General features: G+C 33.9%; 1 protein-coding gene across 1 annotated transcript in view; it reads left to right on the top strand.

Moving 5' to 3' along the window:
* LOC108361312 (mucin-19-like) overlaps positions 1 to 22,615 on the top strand; it is a gene marked incomplete at its 5' end in the record, with an annotated part of 130,007 nt that overhangs the window by 60,625 nt on the left and 46,767 nt on the right. Inside the window, one exon of the mRNA XM_017613912.1 lies at positions 474 to 663. Coding sequence (XP_017469401.1) covers positions 474 to 663 — 190 coding nt within the window. The remainder of the gene's footprint in view (positions 1 to 473; positions 664 to 22,615) is intronic.

Here is a 22,615-nt window from a genome sequence, read left to right as displayed (position 1 = left end):
AAAAACTCGGTTTTCTCGAAATGAGTAACCGGTACAGAAAAACCGATTTCATTTTTGAAATTAGAGGGGCATAATACTTCTAGGTGTGAAGTTTCAGCCAATTCTGACCACTCCTTCTATTTTTGTCCATCATTTGTATGGAGTCGCGGCACTGTGGGTCGTTTCAAAGTTGCCCTTAAATACTAAATAACAATTTGGGTCAAAATGACCCAGAAACACTGTGGGTGTATGGGTAAACTATATTGCCTTCTAGCAAACAAAATAAAATAAAAAACTCTTGTATTTTTTGCAAAAGCATAGCTGATTATGCTTTTAACGAATAGACAGCGCCGCAGCTTATTTAAAATTACCTAACTCTGTAATTAAAAAATTTGTTCATGTAAAACCATCGCAGGAGAGTTAAATCTGTAAAAATGTTTCTAAATATATACTATTTCAAAAGATTTTTATTCTCTAACTTTTTCTATTCATAGATATGAAGATATGTACAACAATCCAAATAAGGCGACAAATCAGGAACATCGAGATCTTGTGCTCGACATACTCTCCGATGCACGTGTTGTTGGTCCACTAATGCAAACCGGGCTATTTCATGCAGATGTGAATCGTCGCAATTATATGTATGTGTTTGGACATAATAGCGCCACCGGACCACATGCCAGCGTGAGTACATTGAAACTTAAACCTAAGTCTTTAAGCCAAATTTGATGAGGTATGACGAAAATTTTTGTTCCAAAATATATCACTCACACTTTTAGGCTTATTCTCTTCTCTTGCTCTGTAATTATCTGAAAACAATTCATGAAATTTGTTTTCCACGTGCTTGCATAACTCACAGCTGGTAGCATTAAAAAATCCGATATACTCGTAAACTAAATACCACCTGCGGTTGTTTAGCACAAATGTTAAGCTTTCTTGTAAGATGCGGAAGAAATTACTCGATTGTTTTGCTTAGCTAAGCTTACACAGATAAACTTTGCATAATTTTCTAATTTACTGATAAGAAGAAGAAAGGGATTCTACTTCGCGCTAGACAAGAAAACTAAGCACTTTCTTTCAAAATAGGATATACATACATACACAAATATATATGTAGATGTCGAAAATGTCTTTTAGATACATATCGACTCTTTAATATTTTATGTATCAGATATCAGAAGGACACATAAAGTTTTATTTCATTACATTAGCAATTCAGTTGACATCCGTACTAATTTATATGTAATGGCAGTTAGAACGCGAAATTGCTAACTTTTCTTCAAACTAGCATTTCCCTTTTAGGACTGTACGCCATTTTTCATGTATTATTTCGCTGGTACTTTATTTTGCCATGCCATTGAATGTGTCGCCATGAATTTTGCACAAATACTCGTAATTCGCTATGTCATTTAATTTACTCTTGGAAATCAATAAAAACGATACTTGAGAGAAAGTATTGTAGATGATATTCATTGGGAAAATATAGCAAGGCACACACACACACAGACACCTATGCATACCCGCGCACTCAAACATGGCCAATTGTGCAATCAACTATTTAATGCATGTATTTGTGTTTGTACTTGCCACCCTGCAGGGAAACCCCGAACTGGTGAACCAAATTTGTAGTTCCGTACTAGATCTTTATCGCCAAAAATGAACTAGTCCGATAGGAACTAAATCCCCACCAGTCCAAAATCGGCGAAAAGTGGTACTTTTAAAAAACTAATTTTTTCAGTTTTTTTCACTAGACATCTATATCTAAAGTGACGAATTTAGGAATGGTTCGGAACTATAGAAAACGGGATGCAGAACGAACTAGATCTTATTTGTCGAATTTAGAACTAATTCGGAACTATCGAATAAGGGATGCAGCGGGGGGCTTGTTTACTTTACATAGATATGTGTTCGGCGGCTTTTTCGTTCAAATACGCTTCTATTCTGCACTTCGCAGATGCTTTTTCATAGCTTGGTAATACAAAACTAAAATTTGTGTTAACATTTCAACATCTTGGGACCGTCTGGAATCTAAGAAATAACAGCGAGCACCTCTGAAAACTCAGCTACAGCTAAAGGTATGTAAACGTACATTTCTTACAATCATTCAAACAAATTTAATTTCAAATTGAAAACACATTTCTTCCAAAATAACTTAAAATCGCACACACGGAAGATCCAAAAAGATTGAAAAATCATGATACTTTTTTCTTTCGTCTGTCGATTTCAGAACTGGTTCGGAACTATAGAATTTAGGACTAGTTCGGAACTATCGAAAAAGGTATGCAGCGGGGGGCAATTGACACTTCCTAGGACATCGCCATGTTAAATTCGCCAGTTGCTTGCATGCAAAAGAGATTTATCGCGAACCAGTACTGGGTCTAGACGGACTAGAAGCGCCCCAGTTCAGAACTAGAGATTTTCCCCACAGGGCAGCTACATACATACATACATACTTTGTGTTTGTTTGTGTGTCTGCTGTTGAGATTTATTTTAATGCCTTCACTAAAGCGGTCGAAAACAATGCGCTTGCCAACATCCAATAGACTAGCTTTACTAACAATGCATACTCGTACGTTGTATGGTGTAATATACATATTTACTCGTATGTAAGTATGTTCATGTGGATGTATGTATTTATGTATTTTAGTACACACACATATCGACTAAACACATACATAGTTATGTGTACATGCTTTAGTATAGTAACAAACAACCAAACGATCCTATTTGCCCTACTGACAAACTTTATATCGCTGTAAATGCGGAAGGACAAACGGCATTCAGACGCAGACAAAAGCGTGGTCTTACAATGGAAGTGCCATTGGAATTGCTAACAAAGCGCGACTATGCTGCTATGATACAATTGCCCTGTAGAGAATTAATATATGGTAGCAATCATTTGCTGAAACATTTAAAATCTTGTGTGAGGTAATTCGAAAATGTAGAAATTTAAACTGGTGAGAATAAAGCAAGTTTCATTTTTTTTTTTCAATTAATGAAGGATGTATTTATCTTAGTTCATACGTTTGTTACCTATTTTGGTGAACTAGTTTTTGGCTTAGTCAAAAATTATCTTTTAAACGCAGTTTGCATATTATAGGAAGTTAGGTCAGAGGCAAAATGGGACGGTGAGAAAAATCGTATTTCAGTATGTACATAGTACTTTCACTGCTAAATTTCACTAGCTTTGTCAGAAATGTATAGAAACTCTACAAATTTTCCGAAGCAAAACGACTTGGTTAGATAATGTAACGATGTATCAGGTGAGTGTTTCAAATTAATATTTGAGTAGATAACTCAATAACAGAAGTGAAATGCTTAAATACTACATATCGTCACATGCAATGCAAAAAGACGTAAAAACATCGGGGCCTAAGCGTGAGCGGTTAGAGGGAATACCCTGATATTCATTACATGCTTAAGACTGCATTCGAAACCTTTGGGTAAATGTCCCACCATAGCCTACCGTGTATGCGCAATCGTCTGCGCCAACGTCGGTTAAATCCAGCGATGGAAAATAATCATTATCCTTTAAATTTCAACCAAAAAAATCAGCAAGTTGTTATCGTCGTAAAACCATTTTAACTACACTCACGTGTCTGCGTTCGTAAAACCTACTGGAATTTATAAGGAAAAATGAAAAAAAAAAAACAATAATGTCTAAGCGATAGAAGTTATAGCAGCAGCACATCTCCTCATCATAACTTCAGCAGGGATCGAACCCGCATAATCGATGTGCAAAGTCAGAAGCGCTAACCACTGAGCTACCGCTTAGACATTGTTGTTTTTTTCACTTTTCCTAACAAACTAAATCGTGATACAAAGCTCAATAATACTACTAAATTTAATATTTAAATATGTGGAGTGCATATATTCTTGAAACTCGAAAAATAACAGCTGGGCTCGTAGATATCGAATTACAGAAATTTCTTTTAGGCCAGAAAAACTGAACTAAATAAAGCTAAATACGCTTTCTTTGATTCACTGACTAACGCTAAGGGTATCGCCGGCGGTCTTAATTTATTTGCTGAATGTTCACTATTTCATTTCCTAAGATGATTGCGTTGCTTAGCAATAGCGTTCGCTCGTTACTTCAGCGCAATTGAGGCTAGATATTGAATGTGCCTGCCACAACTGATGCCGCTGTTGCTGCTTCACTGCCATTTATATGTAGCTAGTTTTCAGCAATAAGAGGCACAAATTCGGCTTGAGAAAAAAATTCTAACTAGTTAGTGAAATTGTTTTTCACATAAATAATTAAAAAATTTACCATGCACATATGTATATACATGTAAGTACATGGGTAGGAATCATCAGTTAGATTTGTATGACATTTCCAAGAGAAAAGTAAATGGAGGCTGCACTGCTTATAATCAATATCTTTTTAAATATTTTAAAATACACAAAGGAACAACAGAAAATTTCATAGTTTTTTAGATAATAAATACTTTAAACCCCTGTTGAGTTTAAAGAATTAAAATTTACCACGTCAATTTCGCGTTTTGAAATTATGCATTGTGTAGGCAGCACACAAACACAAACAAGCTCGGTTGATGGTTCTCCAATTTCTCATTAAAAACCATATAACAAATATTTGGAAGTCTTTAGGCAAGATGCTTTTCCGTTAACCCACTTGGCAAACTTGTATAAATATTTCAGCAAATTTACATACTTGTGTAGATATGTATGTTTGTGTGTATATGTACATATTTCTACCAAAGAATACGTATATATGTATGTTTATTAGGGTGGTAAAAAAAAAACTAAAGTCAGAATCTTAATTCTTTTTTTATTTTGAAATTAAAAAAATATTTAGAGATCGCTCAAAGCCCTCAAACTTTTCCATGCATTTTATATTTGAAAAAAAAAAAAAAACAATTTTTCGTAGAAATGGTATAAGGTCCTTGAAAATCAATATTTTCGATCTGGAAAACTGCCAGTAACAATACCCAATTGTTTTGGCGGACCTATAACATATAGTTACTAAGTATGTATGAAAAAAGTTTAAATAAACAATTGGGTGATATTATTGAAAATATCGTGAAGAGAAACACAGATTTCTAAGCAAAAAAGTTGTTTTTCCCATATATAAATTACCTAGAAAACTTTAAGCACTTTGAGCGTCCTATTTATATATATTTTTCGATTTCAAAATAAAAATAGATGTACCTATATTTTCTCAGTATAGAATAATACTAGGGGATGAGAGCATGAAAATCCGACTTTACTATTTCCAACATACATTTTTGGACCACCCTAATACACATACAAATTTTCATATTTCATAGAACTTTTCAGGCACGAGCGCAATGTAAGCGCAGCGATTTTTTTTTTACAGTCATGTGCATATGTGTATGCGCGTGATTGGATTTGCTTGACATCAGCCTTTCATGTACATACATATGTGTCTGACTATTGTATAAGCTATACAAATTATATTAATTAAATTCCAGTCTAAAATCTAAAATTATATCCGGCGGCACAAAGGCACGATTGTCTGAATATTTCATGCTGTCTGCTTATTCGCCTACATAAATGCTAAACGCACATACACATAAATATTATTAATAAATATATTTATATACATACACACATCACCACAACATCTGCTTTTAGGCGCATTATGCCACATATCCGGCTTTAGCTTGCCTTGGTAAATAACTATGTATGTCACAGCGGATTTACTGTCTGTCTACTTGGATTTTGTTTTTTCTGTTGCTCTTGTTGCTTTGTTTTGCTTTTCATTTTATAGGCAAAACCTTGCATGGCGTATATGTATGTGTGTATGTATGTACGTTTGTACGCCTATAATCTTACATCTTGGCATTGATAATAGCAGTCACAAATAAGCCGCTGCTAAGTTGGCTCTGCTCATGTGTTATGTATGTACGTATATGTATATGTATGTACTTACATGTCATTTATATCTGTCTAGAAATCATTTAGTAAATTGCTTATGGAATTCCAAGAAAAAAGTACAAAGACAGCAAAAACAAAGGCAACGAGTGCAAAAGTTTAATCTGATTTATTAACTGTGCTGTGGTTAACCAAAAATGCTTTGTTTTGTTGGTTTGTGTGCATCTTTAAAATTTTCAGCTTTTTGTCAAATAAGCCACTAAATTATACATGCGACATTAAATTAAATGTCTCTAAAGGCCATCAGTGTGATAAATCAGCAAGTTGTTGTTGTTGAAATTCATATCAACATGTGTGTAGATATATTTTTGTGTCATTTTATTTATATTTAGTATATGGAAGTGTTAAATAACATAATTGCTTCCGGAGCCTTTTTGTGGTATTACAAGAATATTAACTAACAACGAATTGCCTAAGATGTAAAATTAACGATTGCAATCACTGTGTATGAATTATGCATAAAAGACTTTTAAATTGAGCATAAAATCCACAGCAAATTGTTATTAATAAGCTGTCGTTGGGAAAATTTAATTTAAGGATATGAGTGCATACTTGCTGTCCATTAAGTCTATTAAATTCTGGCAGATTTGATACTAGGTAATCCAGCTCAACTAGTGTTGGTAAATACAGAATTGAATTCAGTTCAAATTTTGTACAAACAAAAAACATTAAGATTAGTTAAGGCGGAACTAAGCTTATATATTTTATGTAAAATTTAAAGAGACGATACAAAATTTTCATTATTTTGATCAAAATCTCTTAGATCGCTTTGTGCTTTGTACGTTGCAGTATGACTAAAACTGTCACTTAACAAAACATTGCCGTGAAGACGGATCGCTAAAGCACTGAGAAGAAAAATATACTGAGGGAAATAATGCATAGGAAAAATTAATACTTTATATTTGAATATCGTATAAAAATGTTCGTATTTAAAAATTATATTTTCATACCAAAATTTAGCACGCACGTATTTTAATGTCCAGCGTTTCGCAAGATACACGTTTTAGTAATTAGTTAACGTAAATATAAGCGTTTTGAAGTAAGGGGTTTTTGTTTTACACCCTCTTAAACATGATGTATTTTGCGTTGCCATATGGCAACACGGGATCAATTTGGGTTAAACTTAAAATTGTACTTCCTCACTCATGTAATTAACTTCATTGACTGACTTCAACTTCGCTGTAAATTAACTAGCAATGCCTAAATGAAGCGAAAAAATTAGAAGACATTATAAGGCAATGCGTCCCAGAACTAGGGATGCAAACATCGTGAAATGAAACATCGATGGTTCGATGTATCGATGTTTCTTCAAAAAACATCGAAATCAAAAACATCGGCAACATCGATGTTTTTTCAACTTTTTTTTACGACTTCTCATAGTTAGAATAAAAGGTTAGTTCCAGACTTATAAACAAAGCCAATGAAGTAGTTAGTACTTCTTTAGTTGGATACATTTTGTAAGATGCCTATTTATATTTTTCCTTCATAAATAATAGAAATATATACGATTATTATGGAACACAAAAAGTTGTTTATTTAGAATGGAATTTAAAAACAACAGCTTGGAAAGTCGTTTCCCTGTCAAACGGTTCCGTTGCTGCGTGATAGTTGCTCCCGCTTTTGAAAATAGTCGTTCACTCGGGACTGAAGTAGCCACAATGGGTAAATATTTAGAGGCTTGTTTATATAACCCCGGAAACACACTTTTCATGTCATCCCACATTTCAATTGGATTTTGGTTAATAGGAGCAACAGCTGATCCTAGGTACATTTGCACTTCAACTTCCGTTGTTGTGATTGTAGATAAATTGGACTGTTTAGATTTTATATTCTGGTGAGCCAAATGTTTATGATGTATCCAAATATCAAAAGATTGCTCTTCTTTTTCATACTCATTTGAAGATTCAGACGTACCAGCGTCATTCTTTCCATCTCGTATAGAACTGTTTAAATAAAAAACTGTTTTGCTTTTAGCCAGAGGATCTTTAAAATGCAATAATTTGAATCTCGGATCTAACGTAGTTGCCAACGCCAGAATCGAATTAAGTTCAAGTTTATCAAATCGTTTGTTCATATTCTTTCGCAGTTCATTTTTTAGCTCCACTACGATGGCATCTCGGGGCGAAATTTTTATCAGAGCTTTACTTAAACAACTTACCAGCGGTATCACTTTGCTAACGGTAGCATAGGTATCCGCAGAAATCTCCCTAGTAACAATTTCAAACGACTTTAATAACTCAATCACTTCCTTGATATTGTTCAGCTCAGAACCAGTTACCATAGAGAGTGCTTCTGGGCGAGTGAGCAGTACTTCACTTAAAATAGATGCTAACTGGACAAACCTCTCTAGCATAAAAAAACATGAGTTCCATCGCGCTCTTACGTCGAGAATCATTTTCCTTGTATTACCTTCAGAAGCCCCGGCATCTATTTGTTTCTTTCGCAATTCATCACTGGCGTTAACGCTTCTTTTAATAAACTTAACAATGTCCCGCACCTTACTGATCAAAGCTGACACTTCCGTTGACTTATCTATTGCCTGAGTGACAACCAAATTAAGCGTGTGTGCGAAGCAGGGAATTATTTTTTTGTCACCAAACAAGTTTCTATTCAATTTCATCATAGTGCTGTCGTTATCTGTTACGCAAGCAGAAACTTTATCTGTGGATACGTTCCACTCGATAAAAAGCCGAGACAAATGTTCTCCTAAATAAGCAGCGGTGTGACTTTCGTGTAGTTCAAGTACGCCTAATGTTCCACTTAACAGACGTAAATAATCCAGTAAATAGATTGTTACCCCAAGGAATGACTGATTTTTCATTGTCTCTGTCCATACGTCATACGTCATACGTTAGACAATAACTTTCGCATTTACGAATGTGCTCTTTGAAAATGCATGATAACGCTTCGTATTTTTCATCCACGCGCAATGTTATTGTCTTCCTGCTTGGGACTTTATAGAGNATTTGAAAACGAAAATTTCTCTCTGTAGAAAACCATTTCCTTCTACCGTGGAAAATGGTTTGTTGTCCATTATAATGAACTTGACGATTGCTTCAGTGATTTTCCTTGACCTAGTACCGTCTTGAGAAGAAATGCTCTTAACTTGCTGGAAGAAGTCTTTGACATTTGGTTGGATCAGTGCTGCCGTAAACAACTGAGATTTCGGTTTACTGCCTGATACTGACGGAGTACATGTCGTAGGCTGAGATTCAATGATAATACATGCTGTCTCCTCATTTGTACTCTCAGATACCTCACTAAGAAGTGGCGAAGGTGTTGGCGCAATGCTAATAATTTCAGAATTTTTTTGTTGTTTCGGTTGCGTGTGTAGAATAGCTTCAGAGGAGCATTCTGCTTTATCACTTGATTGTGTTTCTAGTAATATCTGTTTGTGAACTTTCTCAATGTGGCAGCGAAGATTCGGCGTGTTACCTGATGTTTTCAGATTCTTGTTGCAGAGTTTACGTGTGGCGGAAGCATCTGAATTGTTTACGTGTGGCGGAAGCATCTGAATTTCTGTTAAAAAAAGTCCAGACCTTACTTTTCAATTTTAAAGGTGGCATTTTGAAAACCTGACAAAATATGTATGTAAAAATCTAACGCAGCTATTTACATACATATGTATATTACGTACACACTAAAACTACAATAAATTTGTGCGTGATAGCAGATGGATGCGGAACAGATATTAAAATAAACAGCTCACAAAGAACTTCTGAAATTCAAAGCAATAAATTATAATTAGACATAAAATATATTTTCGATTACCTTGTAAAACTTACCTCGCACTATTTCATGAATACATTCTCCGTATTTCGCAAGCGCACATTCCACCAACGAATTCTCCGTATTTTACAAACAAACACACGAGCTAGCGAGTGAATTAGTGGGTTCATTCTTTCATTCATGACAGTGTGGCAGAGCGTTTCGAAATGAAGGGTTTCGGTTTAATACGAGAAAAAGTGTAGCAAACATTTGAAGTAAACATAATAAATCAATTAAAAAACATCGATGTGAAACATCGCTCCGAGTAACATCGATGCATCGATGTTTTTAGATTTGAAACATCGATGGCAAACATCGATGCTTTTTGACTAAAACATCGATGTATCGTTTGCATCCCTATCCAGAACACGTTACCACTAAAAGCGATTACCGATTTTTTATTGGGTTATCTGGCATGACCTTGGATACCCCGACAATAGAGTAGTCCAATTTTTATATGGGGAAAAAATGTCATCCTAGAAAACGGGGCATCCTCTCAGTTTTTTCCGTTTGATATTTGGGCGATTTTGAGCGAAGACGACACTCCAGCTGAAAAAATAAATTACATAAATTGTGTTTGTAAAACCAGTAGAGCAGGTAGAATAACTTTTTAGAAAAAGTTTTTTACCGATTTACTTTTCACTATTTTCTCTATTTTATTGTTATATATGCATATAAAATATGCTGTAATATTTTTGAATCTAGTTTTCAAGGCATTCTTCATCTACTAGAGGTGACAATGCAAAAAATAATTACCCAATGAGAAAGAACAATTCATGAACTTTAAAATGGTGATAAGTTATTAGAAAAATACATTTATTGTGAGAAGTTATATGTGTTAGAAAAATTCATATTGGATGTCCCACCCGTCAAAGGAAAGTATGTTTTTTTTAACGTAACATACAAATTCTTAAGCTTCCCATCGCTCAAATAGGTCCCCCTTAATAACAATTAAATAAATATGTATTCACATCAAGCCAATAGCGGTAATTTTACTCACGAACTATGTGTCCTCAATAGTGACTCACCCATCACTAAATGTTTTCCCACCCATGACAAGCTAAAATAGGTTTTTTATTTTTATTTTAAAATATAATAATGCCATTAAAGCATAAAGCCGCTTTGAACGAAATATTTATAGTTTGTCCTAAATTGGAAAACGAATCCAACAACTGAGAATAGCGTGTGTCATCATTGTCCCGCCTGGTACGTTTGGAAAATGTTAAATTTCTGTATAAATTATATAACTAAATTGCATGCTTAGTCAGTTTCGTATTTAAATAATATCTGACTTCAAGTGTTAACAGTTTGACACTTGTCAAATTAATAGTTAAGGAGAATTTACTAAAAGTTTGAGCAAAAACGAGTTATAATGTCCCACCCGTCACTTTTAAATGCTCCATTTGTAATATCTATATGTAACAACTTTAAATTTTCTACTGTAACCAATTTAAGAGGCTCAATGACCGTGAAATATGCTACTGGGTTGCTGTGAAACTGGGAAGAATACTGGTGATTTTTATAAAAAGCTACTGTTGCCGTGACAATTGAGTTTTGTGATATTTTTTGAGATAATTTAAATTTGAAATTTTCTTAGGTTACTTAACCAATTCTTTGATTGATTTGCATATGTGTTGCCGCACGAAGAAACACACCTTAGCGTCATTTGAGAATTTTTTATCGATTGCACCACGTTAAAGATAAACTCAAAATTTACAAATATGGATGAAAAATGAAAAATCAAATTTTTGGATGCTAAAGTGTGTTTCTACGTGCGGTGTCACACTTCTAGACTAAAATATAAGCACCATGAGTGTCCTCTAAATCTATACCTAGAAACTAGTGTTGGCCAGTTGAACTCGATTATCAAAGGGATCGACGGCACCCAATTTTAAATAGTATTGATACTGAGTTCTCCAATAATCGCTTTGATACATGTACTCAGGCTCGATTCAAAGTACTCAGTATTAAGTGTCGAATAGACTTAAAAAGTATTGAATTTTATTTACATTTACCGGTATTCAGAAATGATTGTACTCAATTTGCAGTTTCAATAATTTTCAAGTACAATAATTGTACCCAGTACGGTGAGCCATTCATTTGACGTAATTTGGGATTCGTATATTAATTTGAATAAAATACTGCCAGCTTGTGAGATTTCTACACTAAGTATTGAAATGTTACAAACATGTGTATATTTGAAGAAAGTACTCAGTACTCTGAAAAATACCCGATGCTTAAAGGTATCGATACCAACGAACTGAATCCTCAAAAGTACTCGATACTTCCCAACACTATTAGAAACGGTAATTTTGGTACCAGCACCTCTTTCGGCAAGAGGAAACATTTTGGATTGTGCCCCAAACCCTATCTTGGAAAACTTTTTTTGGATCACTCTAACCGACAACCGTCATCATTTCGTATTGATTAATTGTGAGTACTAAGGCGTTTGCCTGTTAAGAAGTATAAACATTTCTTCTGCTATTGTTTATTTAACTGCTAAGTATTTCGATTCGCTTATTTGTGCAGACCGCAATTTACATAAAAAAGCTCTTTGCAAAAATTTTAAAAAAGAATTGGTAGTTCCAATGAAAATGATTGGTAGTTCCAAATCCGGAAGAGTTTTTCTAGAAATTAAATTAGCACTACTGTTGTTCCATACTAAATATTCTGCGATAGGTTTTTTGCATTTCTTCAGCATGTTGCTCTGCCAAGGTGAGATCTCCTTCAAGTCCGAATCATTTTGGTCAAACTTTCATCATCTGAATAATTCTGGTCAATAATTCTATCATTGTCGAAGTCACCGCAGCGCTCTTAACCGCTTTCTTCCAACAATCTTTGCATCATGTCTTCATCATTTAGGTATCTACTCGTAAATGCGCTCTCTACCGGGTTAGGTCGCTAATTGAAAAACAGGCCACCTGTGAGCGCAATGTAAGTAAGTAACAAATGCGGGGGTACATGTCTGCACTCAGTATAAGCAACTGGCAACTTCGCGTAGTAAAGAGACAATTTACATTTTTTTTCTAGTTTTGGTCTAGGCCTTTAACGGTTTAAGTGCAAAAAAAAAACAAAATAAATAAATGATAAATGCAACAAAAAGCTATGCTTAATTTCCAATAACTTGTCGGTAGTTAATGCTACAGCTGTGAGGTGAGATAAGCTTTTCGGTTCCACTCCACCTTTTAAGCTGCATATAGCACTAAAATAAAAATATTGACCAGCCATTCGTTTGTGATTGAAAAGAAGAAGAAAAAACACAGCAAAAAAAAACAGTAAAAAGTGTGAAATACAAGCTTTAATCGAAAATGTGCCCAAATCTGTTTTTTTTCTTGTGGTCACCGGTTACAACACGAAGCTTTCTAATGGAAACGCATTTATTTACATTCAGATTTTTTGTGAAAACACTCCGATTGTCGACCACTAATGCATTCCAACTTGTTCGCTTTATTCGAGTGCTAATGTAGCTAAAAGTTTCCAAGCATGTTTTTTAGCAGGTCTGAAGTGATTCATCTCTGCAATCGGGTGTACATATTTATATAAGTGACTGTGTAGGCGAATGTAATGCGCTTTTTTGCTCCATAGAATACTTGAATTGCAATGTTCGATTATTTTTGAGTAGTTTGCATTAAACTGTCGTCCGATATTGGCACGTCTCTCTAACCAGCTATAAAGCGAGCATGACTATGGCAAAAAATGAAAAAAAAAAAGTTTGAATGGTTGGACTAAGCAATCGCAATTTCGTTGAGCAATTCAATTGAATTGAGCTGTGAATTATTTGGCTTTGTATATTTTGCTGCTAACTTCTGTTTTGCACGTTTCGTGTACTTAGTGATTTTTTTTGTATTTCTTGCACCGAACAAAATTTTTTTCTTATTAAAATATGAAAGTGCATACATAAAACACAAGTAAATATAATTTGATCTCGGTTGCTTTTAGTGTAGAACTGATAGAAATTTCACCAAAAAATTAAAGAAAGGTGTGGATTGGCGTGAACCGAAAAGCCGCTTTTTTAGAATTTTGTTTGATAATACCAAAAATATGGTTCATTATGCACTAGAAACAGTCTGTGTTAAAGATAACAATTTTTGGTTAATATTTTAGGCTCGTTCAAGTCCATTAAAGTTCAAGTGCTAAACAATTTTTTCTTATTTTACTTCGATTATCTACAAAAAAATTCCATACACCAATTATGTAGGACTAATACTTTAGAAGATACTTGCAATTTTATTAAAAAAATGTATTAATTAATGTGTTTATTAATTTTTATTTTTTGAGCACATTGAACTTTGATGGACTTGGGCGATCCTAAGATAGTGTAGATGGTGACAGGTAACAAGATCAACGGAAATAAGGTCAATTGACTTTATTTCCCACCCTGGTGCGGGTAATAATACCTTCTCATATTTGGGAATATTGAATATAAGCCCTCGATGTTCAAAATATATAAAAATTGTATTTCAACTTATACAAAAAATAAATCTACCTGTGTTACAGCACGGCGGTAGATGGGGAAGGGGGGGCTACGGTCGGGGGGTACGGTCGGGGGGTACGCGGGACGCGCGGTATGGCACGCTGACGCGGGCAAATTTAATGTTTGAAAGAGCAATAATGTCAATGGATTTTATTTCACTTTTAAAAAGGTTATAATGTCAATTGACTTTATTTCGCACCAGATTAGGAAATAAAGTCAATTCACCTTATTTCCGTTGATCTTATTACCTGTCGCCTATATCATATACTGAGAAAACTCACTATGCAAAAATCTGACAAAGTCATCGGAGACTGCGAAGTGCAGAAAAAAAGTGTACTGAAAGTAATTTTTGTATGATGATTTGTAAATAGAAACTTGCAAAGAAAACAAACACCCGACAACATCTGCATGACTCCTGAACGATTTTACAACTAACTTAAACTTCATTTTGTCATAACTAATTAAAAGTTAGTTATTTATCGAAATCCCGCAAAAAAGCTAACTAGAATTTGGTTACTTCCACTCAACTAATCAACTGGTAATTTTTCTTTTCTGCAGGATATAAATTTTGAGTGAATGAGATTCAGTAGTTACTAAAATATCGCTGTTTATGTATATTTGAAAATTTCGTTAAGATATGTCCATTTCTAGTCTAGTTATTGTGTGCATGGATAGATGGATGTTAGACAGACAGTCACGGCTGAATCGATTTCCCATTTCATTCTAAGCATTTTGGTATATACATAGGTATATGTCTATAGCTATCCCGAATCGTTTTAGCTATTAAAAACAACCGTTATGCGAACAAAGCGCTCTGGTATAAAAACTTTGGAGTCCAAAGGATTTTGCGAAAAATAGAGCAAGATTTACTTGACATACATTTCCACTCATTACCAGGAGTCAACATTTTGCGAATTTATCAAATAGCAATTTTTCTGCAATATTCGATATATCAGAGCGCAAAACCAAATGGAAATCCTTTTCCTACAAAATGTAATTGCAGTCACGTTGAACTTTATTTTCGTTTTACTTATTTACATAGTACCTATGTATATATGGACGTATTTATATACAAAACGAAAATTCAATTTCCAACAGAACGAATATGTTCAGCAGAAACAGCGAAAACGCCAAAAAGAATGTAGCGAAATTAGTGGCATTGAATTTAAACTAAAAGTTCTATGGAAAAAATCAAAACGAAATCCATGATAATCATATTGCAACAATGTAGCCGTGTTAGGGCACAGTCAACATTGCCACAAAAAAGCAATAGCGCCACCACATAGTAGTTGCGGCAGCTTGTAACACTGAAAGCAGTTAACTTAGCTCAGAAGATGATGCGGCACACTGCAATGGTGGCGCCGCCGGTCAACCAGGTTATCCATACAGCTGGACAAATTACTTCGAATACTGTGTGAATGGAAAGTGAAGAAAGAAGGAGGAGCGAAAAAAAATGAAATCGGAAAACGGATGCGAGCATGAAAAGTACACTGAAGCGCTAGCAAGGCAGTCAAACGTATGAGGACATTTGAGCACACTGTATGTTCGGCCCGGATCATAGGGATCATATTGGTCAGGCTACTTTGGTTGAGGGCGCGTAAGAGAGATGAGAGTGCGAAAATATATTAAAAAGTGCCTCTTGATTTCAGTAGTGTTCGATGGATGACACGTTTCCTTTTAATACTCGTTTACGCTTGCCAAGTTGAATCATTTACTTTAAAGTTTTATTTAATTTTATTTTTTATGAGTAAGTTTTCGTTGATCGCTCGTTGCTTACTTTGCTTCGAATTTTTTTTCGACAATTTTTAGTCACGCTATCCAATGCTTGTAAGTACATACGAGTATGTGCAGACATATTGGTTCCCAAGCATGCGTTCACAAGCTTGTTGAACACTTCCTGTCGACAAGCATTTGACTAAGTGCACACAAGGACGTATGTATCTACATTAGGGTGGAAAAATTTGGAAGCAAATTTTTACATCAGATTTGCTAAGTCTCAACCCCTACGGCGATGCTACTAAATATAGTCGACGCACAGGGGGCAAAATTCAGATTTCTCTATGGAGACTTAGAGAATTAAAATTTATTTTTTCTTCGTCTAATACCCAAAATCGATACTACTATAGTCGAAGATATCACATATAAATTTTGGCCCCGATTATAGGGCACAGAGGTCAAAGTTCATATTACCCTATGAAGACGTCTTAACCGACTCCATTCGGGACTAAAATGTATATGTGATATCATCGACTATGTTAGATAGTATCGATTTTGGGTATTAGATGAAAAAAAAATTAATAATTTAAATTTTTTGAGTCTCCACAGAGCAATTTCATTTTAAGGACCACCGTAATCTACACATGTATGTGTATGCTTATAAACATGTGTATGTATAACTGCACAATGAAGTAAATCAGTACTTGAAGTAAAGTGCATAAGCAGCAATATGATACATGTTTTAACATAACTATCTATCTGAGTAAATATAATATTTTTGTATAATTTTTTAAAAACGTTTTATGCGCATGCAATGCAGTGAGTATTTTTTCTATATTTTCTTAAAATTCTTTGCGCAAGTAGGTATCAGGGTATAAGTATTAATTTTAATAAGATTTTTGAAGAGTCTCAGATATCCAGCATGTTCAGTTTTGTAGCCATCAGTTAGTCCACGGAAGTCAAAAGTCTGCGAAGCTGATTTTCCCTTTTCATATAACATTGGCAGTGGATAGGTACAGGCTTCTTAACTTCGGCACTGTCCCACAGTGGAAAAGTAAAAGCAACTTCCGTCAAATAATTTTTGCTAAGCTGCAAATCTCAACCATTTTCGATTTTTTTTTAATATTCGTTGTAAATTTTACTTTTAGGAAATGTAGTGCATTCTTTGAATAATCGCAAAAAAAATCTCCGAGATTTTACCCAATTCTAGTTAGACTTAAATACATTATTATTAAAATAAACTAATGCTATTTTGTTTCATAACAAATTTTTGATTTTCTCACAATAAGCAATTACCTCTATATTAGAATACTAACAAAAATTTTGTCACCGTTCGTTCTACAAAAACCCTAGGAACACCCTAGGAAAGGCATTTTTCTGTAGATGCGGAAAATTTTTGTGGTTTCAAAAATGATTCAAAACTACGACTTAAATCCTCGTTTAAAAATTTCAGTATTTGTGTATAGTGGTTGTTGCAACCTGTACAGGTGAAAGTTGTTTTCGAATTTTGTTCTACTTCGTATTTGAAATTAATCTTTTCAATAAAGATAAATGTAATGATGAAGAAATAATTGATGAAAAAGAGAAGGAAAAATTGAAGATACTGACGAAAATGAATGCTATGAGAAATACGTAAGTGTTAAGGCCATTTACTGAAATTTTTTCAAGAATCGAACATGTCCAGTCGCCAAAAATTCAGTTATCAAGTTATCGAAAATCATCGAGTCATCGAAGTTTATGGTTATCGAAATTTAACGAATAATCGAAGTTCATAGTTATCGAAATTTAACGAATAATCGAGGTTTATAGTTATCGATATTTATCGAGCCATTGAAGTTTAGATTTATCGAAATTTATCGAGACATCGAAGTTTATAGTTATCGAAATTTATCGAGCAATCGAAATATCTTGTTTTCGAAATTTATCAATCCATCGAAATTTACAGTAATCGAAATTTATCGCTCCATCGATGTTAATAGTTATCCAATCATCGAAATTATCGTTAGTTATCGAAATCTGACGAGTTATCGAGTTTATTGAGCTATAAAGCTCGGAACACTTTGACGACAGCAAGCGACAAGCAGCATCTNGACGTCGCCAAATTAAATCTATTTCTAATTTTGCCGGCGACAATGAGTAGATGTAGTGCTGCAAAATTAAATTGTCGCAAAATTAATCACATATTCTTGATTGTTCATGTTTTTCTTATTTACTTAAATAAAAATACACAATTTGTGAAATAAATATACCAAAATGTCAAACTTTAAAATCAGCTGTTTGCTATGTGTTTCAAGGCGACATTTGTCGACAAAATGATGTCGCTGTCGTTACGTCGTGAAGTTGCAGTCGTCAAAGTGTTCCGAGCTTAAGACCTTAGCGTTTTTGAAATTCATCGGGGTATCTATATATATCAAATTATCGAAATATATCTACAGGTTTATTCAAAGATATAAAAACTGGTAGTCAGGTTTTAATTCCAAAGTGGGAGATTTTCCGGTAAGTAATTTTGTACCTTCTCAGTTAAAAGACGAGCTAAGGGCCGCTTTCTCAAGTGGGTTTTAAAGTTTGTGCCCTTTAAACCCAAATTTTATACCGGAAAAAATTTGTTTAAAGGGCAGGTAAATTTTAAGACCTAACTGAGAAAACGGCACTAAGTTTGAGAAATCTCCAAGACTCTTTAAAACTAGAAAAACGTTCGAATTTCGACAGTAACTGACAGGCCTAGTCTTACATTAATTAGAAACTTCTAAGACCTGTATTACAGTTTTCGGCCAATATTTGTTAAAGGGGGTACACTCGTTTAGTGACCAGTGAAGTTCGGTTTAGTTAGAGGTTGGTAAATTTTTATGATTTTTTTTTTTTTTTGACTTTTTAATAAAGAATATTCTAAGAAAAGGGTGACTGAAATCGGTTGAGATTTGAGGAATTGAAAGTTTTTTGCTACAAAGTGATTTTATACCCAATGTGTCCCCGTTGAGGTGGATATTGATGAGGGTGGCCTAAAAATTCATGTGAAAAAGTAAAGTCGGAACTTTAATGATCTCACCACCTAGGATTGTTTCAGATAGGAATAGAACGTAACCCTGTTTATTTATGTTGAAATAAACAAATATTTAGTGGTCGCTCAAAGTGCTCAAAGCTTTTCATGCATTTTTTAGGGCCCCCATAAAAAATAGTAATAGAAAATGGTTAAATAAACAATTGGTATTGTTACTGAAAGTCTTCTGAAGAAAACAAAGTTTCCCGATCGAAAAATATTGATTTTCAAGAATTTTCTACCCTGTTTGACGAAAAAGTAGCGACTTTTAAGGAAGGGCTGAATAAATATGTAGAAGTTAATTGGAAGTGTAGTTTTAGTTTTATAAATAATCGAAATCTTGTGAAATATCGAGGAAGGCCAGTACTATATTTTTTTTGGTCGAAAGCAGAGTTAAACTTTTCAACAAGCCTGTGTACACTCCCATTTGCGCTGTATTTTTTCCTGAAGCCAAATTGATGATTGGCTTTGAGTTTTCGCTCTTCTATGATTGGAAATAATCTTTTAAGTTACAGATTTTCCATAATTTTTGACATTGTGAGTAGGAAACTAATTGGCCGATATGATTCCACTTCAGCTGGTAATGAGATTATAGCAAGGAGCTATTTTAAGCTTCACTTTTTAATTGCTATATTTAATTCCGCTTTAGTAAATTTTTTATGGGTAAGTACGTTTGATGAGTATAATCCAAGGTGGTGTTGACTTTACTTAAAGTCTTGCCGTAAGCGTAAGCAATATTTTTTTTTTCAAAAATCTATTTTTGATGCAGAAATATTCCTAGAACATCTAGATGCATTTCTGTATAAAACAAAAATTAAAAAAATAATAATTTAGATATGCCTCTTTGGCGATTAAGGCTCAATTTATTTTCATACATTTAGCTAGAATTTGTAGGGTGTATCTAACTAATAAAGCACACCGGGTAAGCGACTATTTTTATATGTAAATGTTTAGATATAAAAAATAAAATCAAGAACTTCTGCCTCTACAAAAAAAAAAAAAAATTTAAACCACATAAGTCGCGCTTTCATAACACATTTGCCCACAGATAAATATTTTCATATTAGACATATTTATAGAAAATAAACCAGCTTCATGTGTTCGGCTTACTGTGTCTCTATGTATATTTTAAAATGCAACAAAGTCTTTTGAACATAAAGCATTACCTTACCAACGTACTCATGTACTTATGAAGTATTCATTCCCATTCAGTAAGTAAATGCGCAATGCTACTCATCAATTAGAGTGCAGTGGGCGAAGCGAGCAAATCAAGCGTAATGCAGCTAAGAAGCTCTTACATACCTATGATTTCCAGAAAGGCAAAAAAAAAAAAAAAAATCCATCTGACTTACAACTTCATTTATGCGGATTATTTTCTGCATGGCGGACATGAGCGCGAAAGCAAAGAAATAAAAAGTTCATCCATGTTGCAAACAAGGGTCATACTCGTAGGTGTATACATACATATATGTATAACTATCTACTTATGTACTTATGTATTTCTAAGAATGTTCACGTACGCGTTTCCCACGCTCATTTTGCTTGAACAAAATGTCGAGCATCAACTTACATTATGGTTGATTACATCTTTCAAAGAGTTTACAAATGATCGTACATATATTTGTAGGTACATATGTACATACGCGTGCATTTTGTAAATACATGAATTTGGCGAGTAAGTGTGTGCATCCCTTGAATTTTTGCGCTCTGCCTTATTATGCCACTTTTGCGCTTGCCTGCCATTCATGTTCATACATAGTTTGTCCAAGTCATAGAGGAAAGAAATTTTTCTTTTCTGTCAACCTTCATTTGCTTGGTAGTCTACATAAATTTGTAGCATTTTCATGGTTTTTATTTTTCATCAGAAAATTATAATCAGGTTGGCTATTAAGCGTACAAAAAAATTATTTCAGATACGTTCAAAACCTTTCCTCCTTTAAAAATTACTATCTCCTCACCGGCAGTCAGTCTTACTCACAACACCAGGGGTCAAATATATTAAACCCGCGTTTTTAGTTTTTCTTTCTAACGTCAGGATTTTTTTAAAGGACTTCGAAATTTCAAGTATGTGATAAATTCAAAGTTTATTAAAAAAATGCAGTGCAATGTAGAATAACAATACTGGTGTCAAATAATAGAGAAAACTCTGTGAAATTTAAATAAATTTTAATATGTTGCTGCGTAAGGACGAAAGGGTAATGAAATTTTCCGTTTAACCTCATTAGTTTATGATAAAGAAAAAATATTTAAAGGACATTTTCAATACCTAATCGTCCTTGTGCTTTAAAGAATGTAATGTTTTTTCATCCCAAAAAATTTTCTCTCTATTTATGTCCATGTTTTATATCGCAATAAATTTTCTAAGCAATTTTTTGAAATGTTTATATCCTTGAAGATTAAAAGTCCTGCAAAAAAACATCTACGCTGACGTCGGAGAGAAAAACTTTTACTATATTTAGCCCCTGGTTTCATAAGTATATTGTTTCGTGTGTTTTGAAAAATTTTCGGTGTTTTTTTGTAGTTACGTATGTGACTTGGGTATGTAGGTATTGTGCAGACAAATTTCGTGTTTGAAAAACAAATGGCATGTTTGCGACACACATACTCTCACCTAGTCTCTTGGCAAATGCTACTCGATGAATAAAAGTTATTTTTTTTCTACCTTCATTTTGTGTTTAATGCTTCAAATGTAATACCCGGTGAACGGCGAAGTTATAAATAGTTAAAAGATGGGGATCAGTCGAAATGTATTTAGGAGTGTTTCCACGTGTTTTAAAAAAAATCTAATTTAGGTTATTTCAAAAGTTAATTGAAATTTGTAACTGACTGAGAGACGAAACAGATTTCAAAAGGTTTTTGGTTTGAAAATACTTCTGGAAGGCGTTGCCACCTGTTTAAAAATGCGAATTTATTTAACTTATATATACACAAGTTAAATGGAATATTAAAATATGAGCGTCAAACGTAAGAAAACTTTAGTATGCAAATATTTTTGATTAGCGTTGCCACCTATTTCATAAGTAATATCAGCTCTGCACTTTTATTTCGAATTTCAAAAATAAGATATAAACTTAGGAAACAGGGATTTTTAATTAGAACCTTTTTTTTAGCTGTAAAGGGTGATTGGAAATTTGATGAAAAAAAACCGACACTATGCGACACCTCGCTCCAATAACAAACGGCAGGACTGCTTCAGGTGAAATCTGATTAAAAATTGAAAATGAGTTTTGGCATTGTAATGCGGTGCCAAACTATAGACTCTGTCCGACAAGAGGTCTTCGGCGCTTCAGACCCACTCGATATTCGTGAGAGAGGCAATAACTGAAAACATTAGCAATATATAAACAATTCTGAAAGCTGCTGACTTGCTAAGACGAATAATAAATATGTACATATATATATGCCTACCATATGTATAAATTGGTTAACCCTTTTAGACACTAACATAGAGGCAGCCGAAGACGCTTGCTTCTAGTGCTGCTATTTAATTAAGTATTTGTTGCGTAATTTATTCTTATACTTATTGTTGATTTTGATATTACCGATTCTCTCTACCCACGCTGCACTCTAAAAAAATTTTGTTTAAATTTGCGCATATTAGGATAGGTAACCGGTTTCCTCTCTTAATGAATGCAAATTTAAACACTGCTTGCTTACTTTTACTTATCATATGTGTGGCGTAGAACAAATTTCAAATTTGTTTTTTGAGTTTTAAACATTTATTG

The sequence above is a fragment of the Rhagoletis zephyria genome, unplaced genomic scaffold (genome assembly GCF_001687245.7).
Source record: "Rhagoletis zephyria isolate East Lansing unplaced genomic scaffold, Rhagoletis_zephyria_1.1 Rzeph_scaffold_00732, whole genome shotgun sequence".
NCBI classification, from domain to species: Eukaryota; Metazoa; Arthropoda; class Insecta; order Diptera; family Tephritidae; genus Rhagoletis; species Rhagoletis zephyria.
Note: the sequence above shows the minus strand (reverse complement) of the source record. Positions and strands in the feature narration are given on the sequence as shown.